The sequence below is a fragment of the Drosophila navojoa genome, chromosome 3 (assembly GCF_054131105.1).
Source record: "Drosophila navojoa isolate 15081-1374.11 chromosome 3, UAZ_NAV_1.0, whole genome shotgun sequence".
NCBI classification, from domain to species: Eukaryota; Metazoa; Arthropoda; class Insecta; order Diptera; family Drosophilidae; genus Drosophila; species Drosophila navojoa.
Window position 1 is genome coordinate 12,975,492 of NC_142891.1, and position 10,169 is coordinate 12,985,660.

General features: G+C 36.4%; 1 protein-coding gene across 2 annotated transcripts; it reads right to left on the reverse strand.

The window, feature by feature from the left end:
* Nucleotides 1–12: 12 nt before the first annotated feature.
* Nucleotides 13–4,888, reverse strand: LOC115562551 (uncharacterized). 2 transcript variants are annotated; one of them, XM_030384276.2, is made up of 2 exons: nucleotides 4,621–4,888; nucleotides 13–1,238 (listed from the first exon to the last, which is right to left on the reverse strand). In XM_030384276.2, the coding sequence occupies exon 2, from the start codon at nucleotides 1,196–1,198 to the stop codon at nucleotides 221–223; it is 978 nt and encodes a 325-aa protein (XP_030240136.1). In that variant the 5' UTR covers nucleotides 1,199–1,238; nucleotides 4,621–4,888; the 3' UTR covers nucleotides 13–220. The 2 variants fall into 2 exon arrangements, with proteins under 2 accessions (XP_030240136.1, XP_030240135.1); XM_030384275.2 differs by lacking the exon at nucleotides 4,621–4,888 and adding an exon at nucleotides 1,321–1,437.
* Between the last annotated feature and the right edge of the window lie 5,281 nt (nucleotides 4,889–10,169).

The following is a 10,169-nucleotide window of genomic DNA, read 5'->3' on the forward strand; positions in this document are numbered from 1 at the left end:
GCTTATCAAGTCACTATTTGAATTATTTTTATTACGTTTTAAATGTTATGAATTATTGCCTTTCTTTTGGTATGGCTGGCCAAATTCTAAAAGAAACTGTAAATCAAAACTATTCACTATTAGATATTCCTATATGAGTATATATATATACATATATATAAATATATAAATTAATATACTTATATATAAATCATATATATATAAGCACTTGATGAGAAATTCACTTTTGATATTTGAGCTCATCCTGAGTGTTTTTGAGATGCCGCCAGGGCATAGGATTTACATACATTGCAGAGACACTACCGCGCAGCGAGTCCATGCCCTGATTCATGGGCACCGGCTTCGGTTTGCCATAGACATTGCTCATCCAATTCTGCCAGGCTATCTCGGCCAGCTGCTTGCGTCGCTGCTCCTCGCGCTTCTTCTTCAGTTGATGACGCTGCATCTCCAAGCGCTGGCGCTTCTGCTCCTCCTGCTTCTTGAGCCACCAGCTCTGGACCACTTGCCGGATCTCAGCCTGTGGTACATTGCGCACAGTCTTGTTCCGGCTGGCCATCGAGCTGGCTGCCTGCAGCGCCGCCTGCTGCAAATGCTCGTCCATGCGTTGCTGCTCCGCCTGCTCCGCCTTGTTGCGCAGCCACTGCTCGTAACAGAGCTTGGACAGTCGCTTGCGCAGCTCGTGCTTTTGCTTTTCACTCTCACGCTCCTCCTTCTGGCGCTGCAGCTGCTGCTGGCGCAGCCTCTGCTTCGAGGCATACCACGTCTCGTAGGCCACTTGCGGCTCGCGATCCAGTTTCAAGCCATCCAGCTCGCGCATATAGTCGAGGGTGCTGTCCTTCGAGGTGAGGCCCAGCGATGGGACGCGATTGCCTTGGGACTCGATGTGCTTCAGCGAGCCGTACGTGTCCGGGAAGCTGTAGAGCGAATTGGCCTTGCTATGGGTATATGTGAGGCCCTCGGCGGGCGGCAGCGAGAGCGGCGCTGACGACGATGAGGACGATCCCCCCTGATCTTTGTAGAGCAAACTCGAGTGGCACTGCATTCGGGAGAGCTCCCAATGACCATCTGATTGATACGAATGCCCGCCAAGAGATCGCTCCGAGGGCGTTGAAATGCTGCTAATACGAGTGCGTCCCGAATAAATTTCATCATTCAAAACTATTTCCCCATCGGAATCAATGTGTCCGCTAAATGCCATTGGTGTTGTTGTAGTCGTCCTTGTATTCTTGTATGTGTAACTGCAATTGCAAGAGAGTTATTGTACTTAGAATACAACAAATTTGATTTCTTATTTATTTATTCTTTATTCTTTTTCACTACCTATCTGACATGCCTTTCGATGTAATTATATATATATATGAATAGATTTGAATGATCGCTCTAAGGTAAATAATACGTGTACTACAGATCAAGTTGACCTTTAAAATGATTTTAAACATGAAGAAACGTCAGCTAAATGTCTCAAATGTCCTTTTGATAGTCAAATTGAAACTGAAATAGAAGTTTTATTCCGAGCCAATTGAGAAAAATATTATTCCAAGAATATTATAGTATTTAGCATAGTAGTAGAAAAATAAGAATAAAAATAGTAGTTTTTTGTCAAGTGGTTGTTAAATAAATATTGGCAGAAGTATTTAAAATAGTAGTAGAAATCGTAGTAGAAATAATATTTTTTAGTGATAGGAGAATAAATTATTAGAATTAGAATAAATTATTAAAATTAGAATTAGAATTAAATTAAATATTTAAAATAGTAGTAGAAAACGTAGTAGAATAAATATTAATGGTAAAAATTGGCGAATTAAAGTAAAAGAAGGGACACTTGCTCAAATTTTAAATAGTATTAGATAGTGTATGATCACTAACATTACGTAGTAGAAGTACTTTAAATAGTAGCAGATATATTATGAGCAGGACTATTTCTAAGTAGAAGTACTTTACATTGTAATAGACATAGTACGATCAGTAACATTGCGTAGTAAAAGTACTTCAAACAGTAGTAGAAATAGTATGATCATTACTATTACTAAGTAAAAGTACTTTAAATAGTAGTAGAAATAGTATAAGTTATACCATTGCGCATCAGTAGTATAAGAATGTCGTTTACCAATAAATTTTAGTAATAGTGATTACCATTTGCAGAAATCAAATCTGTTCAAATAGCAGTAAAAGTAAAAGAGGGATTTAGTACTTATATTGTGGAATAATAAACATCGTCGATTCTCCGCTCAATCTGTTGCACTCCAATAAAGTTGTAACCACCGAGCTTCCGCACCGTTGTTAAATGTAGTCAGTCAGGTATAAATTAATTTCAGCTGCCTTTCCTTGTATTTTCCAGTTCATTGCGGAGCTGTCAGTGCATCAGCTACTCATATTAACCGCCTATCAATGCTGCACCATAAAATATTTGTCATCATACGACACATACAGGCACACACACTCACCTGACACACACACACGCACACCCACAGACATACACACACATAAGCTTACTCAGTATGCAATTAAACCTGCACGGCTGCCAATCGCTCCTGCATATGCAACGAAAAATGTTTAATTACAATGCAGAAAACAACAACAGTGGCAACGGCGACAACAATAACACAAGTGCATGGTCGTGCCAGAGGGGTTGTCGGGTGGGAGGTGGGGCAATGCAAGTGCGACAGGGCTGCGGGGAAAACATATACTTTGTTATTGCTGGTGCGAGTGTAAACCTCAGCCGCCGACACATCAGCAAATGGCGGCGGCTCATTGACATTTCCGCTGATTACTTTATGGTTCCACACTCATGCACATACATACACACACACCTACATCTATACATATGCACTGGCGACATGACATGACGTTTCAGCGCCCGGCGCGAAGTCCCACCCAACTGTAAAACAGTATCAAATCTCAAATAGACCGCATACAGTTACCCTTTCAATGGAACAGTTAGAGAATAGTTAGTAAGCAGCATAGTTTGTGTTGTGATAAATCTTTAATAAGCATTTGTATATCATTAAGTGTTAAATATTTATTCTTAAGATAAATTTTAAAATATAGCAAATAATTTCTAATGAATATCAATCACTTTTTTGAATTTCCGCATTCTTGATATTAAAATTGAAACCTATTTTAAGTTGTGTTTTCTAAAAGTCAAAAAGCTTCCTTCTCTTTTTATTTTTATTTATTTAAAAAAAATTTTTTTTTTACTTCTCATATAATTCTTCAACATTCTGAATATTTGAATTAATTTTTTAATTTTTTTGGTATTTATTTCTTGAATAAAGCACAGCTTTATATTCTCAGTAAGAATATTAAAATGTTGTTATCCTTAGAGTATATTTGAAGGCTAACAACAACCAAACAGAAGAACAGTCATGCATGGCTATAATGCCTGCCGCTCATATGAGTATAAATACTTTAACCCATGGCCAGGCAGTCATTACAAAATGCATCTCAAAAGAGTAACAGCCTTTCCTAGATAGAGTACAAATCATTTGTGAAATTGCATAAGTAACTAGGGTATACGGATTTCGATAGAGACACATAACACAGACGGACCTCGCTTTGTTGCACATGCCGAATATCTCAAAATTTAATGACAGTCTAATTATGCGTGCAAATGGTTTATAAATATTTTACAGGCATTCATGACCGTGACTTGGAGCTGAAAGCTGTGGCCACAGCTCCACATGCCCATGCTGCCAACGACCTTATCTCTATCTGCACATGCTCTTTCTTTATTCGGTTTGCATTCTGGCTTATTGACTGTCCGCCATTTGTGTATGAGTGTGTGCATGTGTGTGTGTGAGTGTATGTGAGTGAGTGTGGAATTTGTGTGTTTTGCGCATCGCTGATTGCATTGTGGTTTTACGACTTCATTATTGTTAATTATACGCTGTGTGGCCCACCAATGACCCACCTTTGTCTGCCTATCCGAAGTGTTGAGTGCAACAGAAAAAAAACCACAACAACAACAGCCACAAATGACTAATTCATATATAGAAGAACCGCATTGAACAGCACTGTCATAATGCAGTTATTATAGATAACAGATTGCCGAAATTATAATTGGAGCAAAGAGTGGTTTGGGCCTGAGTTTGACCAATTGGGATGGTCAATTGGGATGTTAGTTCTAAAAATTATAGAATAGATAAACATACTTAAAATTTATATCATTGTTAATAAACGGAACTTTCTTTTTTTAGAGCTTTTAGTTCTTCTACTGAAGCTTCATCTAATAAATAAAAATCTATAGAAAGCCTGAGATCTCTTTCCCTATCTCTCTCTGGCTTCCTCAAGAGTCTGCTTCTCTTCTCGACCTCCCTGTTATCTGCAAACCCATTTCGACAGAAATTAGTTAAGGCATCGCCAAAAATATGCATATTTAAGAAGGAGAATATCTAGTTTTAGATACAAAATTAATCCTTTTATAAAAAAAAAAAACAATGATTTTGATGTAGCATCATCTAAACTAACCTCAGTCAATGTTTTCTTACTTTAGGCTAATTTGCATCGGTATCCTGACCCTGGAGAACTATTTGGCTACAGATTCCTCAGGTGTGAATTCTTGGTAAGTGAGAAAACTCTTAAATATTCAGATCATCACGATTGTAGGCAGTTCGTACTTACTCGGAAATTTAACAATTAAGTTGAGAACTTGATAATTTCAAAATCGAAAGATAGTTTACGCATCCACATTTGCGTTTGCGTCTGCCGGAATGATACAAAAATTAACAATTTTCAATAATTTTACAATACTTTTACGGTCCTATATTTTTTTGCACAACACTAAAATTCCATTTATTGATTTATTTATATATATCTTACATATAAAAGGTTATATGTACAAATGTATTTTTTTATTAAGTTCACCTACGCCTACTCGATTAGATCGAGGCTCGACGTATGTACATATATCTGAGTTTTAGATCAGCTTGAACTTATTTTATTTGTTTATCTATTGCGCTTGCTTTGTGTTTTCCATCAAAGGCGTACGCTAAGATTCTAATAATAATTGTTAAATTAATACACGAATTCAATGTATATTAAATAAATAAATCAAAGAAAGAAATTTCTGGCAATCAAATCAGTGCAGTATTGCTGCAGCTCTATAATTAATTTGCAGCATTCTTCGGCGGTGGCTTTCAATTTAAATTTTGCAGCACTTGTAATTAGGAAAATTGCAAAACAAGTCAAAGACAGCTAATTGGCTGTGGAGTGGGCCGGTTGGCTAATTTTCTATTTGATTTATTTTGATGAAGAATCATTTGAGTTTCAACACAATTATGAAGCCTAAGCTGTGCATTGCCAAAGAAAATTGCCTTGGCATTTGTTGCGTATAAACGTGTATGGCTAGTCGTCTACCCGCTTGGCTTTCAATGTCTTAAGGCTCAAATTATAATGTGGGCCATGTTAACAAATTTAATAGAATGCCAGGCGCACACACACGTACACACACACACACACTTTAAATTTCTCATGTATAGCAAAATATCTGTCTGACAATAGAAGTGGCCACGCCTACACGCAGACACAAACACACACACACACACATAGACGCGTACGCAACGCACTTAACTGTATGTGCAAGATTTTGATTTGGAATTTGTAAATATGGTCACGTATGTTATTATACCAAATATCTCTCATGGTTATGTTTATGTGCCATTCGAATGTGCAGCTCAGCGTCTTACAATAAATTGACTTTTGTATCTTCTCTCATTTGAAGTTGTGGCACATGCAATCCAGAGATGTCTGCGTGTGCGTCTGTGTGTGTGTGTGAATTGAGAAATTTGAATTTATATCGAATATTTTTGCTATACTTTGGCATTTTAATTAAATCAGTTTATGGCAATTGCTTTGGCCCTGATAAAAGCCTAGCTGCAGCCGCTTCAAAGATTAAAGCGATTTTACTGCAAGCTGCCTCGAATTAGCAGCTGAAGAAAATGAATGGAAGTAAATACTCGAAATTTATAATTATGTAAAATATAATGCATATATGAACATTTATTATGATGCATATTAAGCTTGACTTGTGAATTCACAAAATAGTTTACAGGTTTATAGTAGGCTAAGTTTCTTAGCTTGGTCAACTGATCTGATTAAAGAGACTTCTGAAACATTTTTATAATATATTTAATTTATATAAAATATAAATTTATAAAACTGCCAATTAGTCGTGTTTGAAAATATGTAAATGTACTAAATATTTAGTTCATTAATTGTAGTTAATATAAAGACTGAACTTTGTATATTGGAATTACAAAATTTGCATAACTAAAATTTTCATGATTAATCAATAAATTGCTTTTAATAAAATTATTAGCTGCTTGACTTGATGCAAATTTTCAAAATATTTTAAAGTTGACTTGGCAGTACATAGCATCCCAGGTTAAGAGGCCTTCGCAGTGCCAATGCTGCAGGAGGCAGATGGATATAAAAAGTAGCAAATCATTGCCGTCATGTGGGCATGTTGTTGAAATGTATCTTTCACGCTCAATTTATTTGTAATGATGTCGACAGCATGCCAGAAGCAGCAGCAACAGCAGCAGCAGCAGCAGGTTCAACAACTTAGAGGCCTCTCGTGGCAGCTAGGTATTACTAGGCAGAAAAGGAAAAAAAGGTACATATATAAAATGAAAACGTGGGGCAGGCTATGGCACATTAGTGCCCGCAAATCCCAATCATAAAGATGCGCAGCACGAGCGTGTAGTCAGCTAACTTTTCGCGAACGCATTTTTCATGTCGAACGCGTGGCAATCGGCATGGCAAATGATGTCCTCGGGGAGTACCCAAAACATTTCGTTCTATCTTATTTTTTTCGTGGTTTTTTCTTCGCTTTTTGCGTGTTACATTCGGAATGTCCGCGCTAATGAAATAAACATGTTTATTAGATACAAACGCTGCTCGAGCAGGTCTCTACTGATTTCCTTCTTCTTTTTTTTTTCATAACATTTTTTGCACGCTGCGTATGATTAATATTAAGTGTTAGCCTGCCTGCACCTGTCGTCTTTGTAATTAATTGAATTATATTTCTCAGGACGTGCCGCCGAGCAGAGCTCACATTATAAATTCAAAGGGCATCAAAAACAGCGGAAATGCAATTAAAATGTGCAGCATCTAGAGCTGGGTCTGCCTCTCTCTCTCTCTCTCTCTCTCTCTCCATCCTCTCCGCTCTCTATCACTCTCTCTATTTTAGCCGCGGCGTGTTGGTCTGTAAGTGTGGCTAAGCGCAAATTACCAACAGCTACTTACAGCCGGCTGGAAAAAAAAATGCAAAAAGGAAAAAAGGCAAAGCAGAACGAATGTAAAACGAAGCAAAGAAAGAAAATTCTGTTGCATGCGGTGCATGCTGTGCAAGGAGCGAGAACTGGTCTCTATTATGCTTAATTAAGTTTTTGCTGCCAGTTGGCAGCCAGTTCACTTGGAACGGCAGGAGGCACAGTTGGCCAAGTGCTGAAAAGTGCCCTCAATAGATTGTGTGCCGTAGTAGCCAAGTGAGGGCAAAGTAAAGCAAACTTATTAGTTGGCCATTGTGATGGAATGATACTCAGAGTGAGAGTGAGAAAGAGAGTGAATGAGGGAAGGAGAGTATGGAAATTAGATGGCGAGTTGTTAGGCTCATTTCATGCTCATATAAGCCTTGAAGGTGCTATCACTTGACTAGTAGCAATGAGTATGAGAGAGTTTGTTACTAATTGGCCTGTAATATTTAACTATTTCAAGTTTTATATACTCTTTTCTTATTTTTTTTTTTTTTAGGTCTTTTGTAAGATTATAGATGCTGAGAGCTTTCATTTTAATGATTCTCTTTAAATTTATAGTTTCACTTGAGTTATTTATAAAGTTTAACATTTAAAAGAAATGCAATACGTTTTTTTGTTGTTCAGAAATTACATTTATTATAAGCCCAAAAATTACTGAGGCTTTAGTTGATCCAGTCATGCTCACCGGTTTTAATTTAATTTAATTTAAATCAATAAAAAAAATTATGAAAAATTAATAAAATATGTAAATATTTAAATATTTAAATGTAAATTTTATATATTTTAAATATTACATTTTTAATTTGATTAATATTTTTTTACCTTTAGTCAGTTGGCAATTCACATAACTTCATCCATCAAATAAATTAATAAACTATGGTACGACACTACCAATAAGATTATCTATTATTAAAATATTTCAGTTACTTATATTTATAATTAATATTATTATAATTATTCATGAAAAATATCAATTAGAATACTATGATTATTAATTACTAATTATTATTATTTTTTGTAGCAATATAATTATTAGTTTTTACTATTCATTTATTTCTATATTTTTTTTTTAAATACATTATCTTTTTTCCTATTTTACTAAATAATAAATTTTGTACCTTTACTAAAAGAATAAAACAATAATTTTATTAGAGAGAGAGAGAGAAAGAGAGGGGAATATAATTATTATTTGTATTATTAATATCCTTATCTTTCACAAAACTAGCCAACAATTATGAGTAGCTCTTCAATTGTTGACCTTTAACATTTCCAACTCAATTAGAATTACTTGATTTTCTTGACGTTGTAATTTAATTTGGTAAGCCTAAATGCACACATTTAATAAGAAGCTTATGAAATAAATGAAAATCCCATTTGAAATATGAAACTCTATTGAAAATACATAAAATTAGCCAAAGGCAATTAAACTTAATTCATTTGAATCAAAGTGAGCAACAACTGCAAATGCTGACGTACTTAAACAAATCCTCATTTAAGTGAATTTACTAAATATGTACACTTTGTTTATTTGTGAGTTCGCTCCATTCAGAGCTGCACGCTAATGAGGTTAATGCTTGCATTGAACCCAAAATAGCGGAGGCCAAAAGATGGCCAACCCCTCTGCCAGCACCCTTCCTGTTGGCTTTGTTGCTGTCATAAGCGCAGTGGCGGATTTTCAAATGTGTAGACAAAAAAATAAATGAAATGCTGGAAAAAAGCAGGCAAACAAACTGGCAGATGAACAGGCAGAGAGAGAGAGAGAGAGGGGGAGAGAGAGAGAGGGAGAGAGAGAGAGAGAGAGTCAGGCAGACTTATGCACACACAGAGCCACTCGGGGCAGACTTGAAGAGACCAACTAATCAAGGTAATGAAATCAGTTTTATTTCAGCAACATTTCCTCTTTTTTTTTTTTAAGCACGGACTTACAGCCATGCTTCACGGATTGCAGATACATTCGAGGGCATGCAAATAGAATCCAGCATGTTTGCCAGCAGTTTGTTCAAAGTGTTTGCTAAACGTGGGCGTGAGTGGCGTGGGTGGGCCAGCCCAACCACTCGTCGGGCTCGTTGTTGTCTGGCCTTTGGCTTGTGTGGCTGCCGCAGCCACAGGGGAGACGGCCAGTCTAATGAGAAGCTCTTTAGATATTATAAATTAAATGTATTAAAAATGCGATGAGAGCGTCAGCTGAGTGTGGGCATTTAAGCTGCAAGGATTAAAGGCGAGCCATGCGAAGAGAGTGAGAGCAGCGAGAGAGGAAATGCACATCAAATATTCACAGCCATATTAATGTGTGCCACAGGAGTCGAGAGTAGTCAAGCTGCATTGATTGCTAATTAAACTAATTACTAAATATAATATATTTAAATGCATAAATATTTTGTACTAAAAATAAATTAGCAGACAAACGTCCAGATACCAATATACATATCTCATTCACCTCGTGGGCGAGTATTATAGAAAATAATATACAGCTTATCCAAAAAGAAGTTTATCCACTCAACATATTCATACAATAAATCATTATTTTGTAATGCTTGTGTCATCGACATCTGTAGCACAGATTAAATAAGCATGTACAAAAAATTCAGGTTCCCTAAAATGTTAATCCCAATTTCGTATATGCTACGCCGAACTATTTTTTGTATGGGTTATGTACCTTATAGCATATGCCATTGCTTTTTTCTTAGTTTAAGTGAAGGTAAGTTAAATGACAATTCTGCCACCTGTCCTCAACTCAGCGCATCTCATTGCATCTTAGCAACAAGATTTGGCGAAATTCCTGTCTCTTTCTTTCTGACACACACACACTATCTCCCTCTCTCTTCATCTCAGACGCAGCGTTAACTTGGCAAATTCAATTAGGTGGCCAAAAATCTCGGCTTGCTAATCTGTCATATTTAATTAGGAAACTTT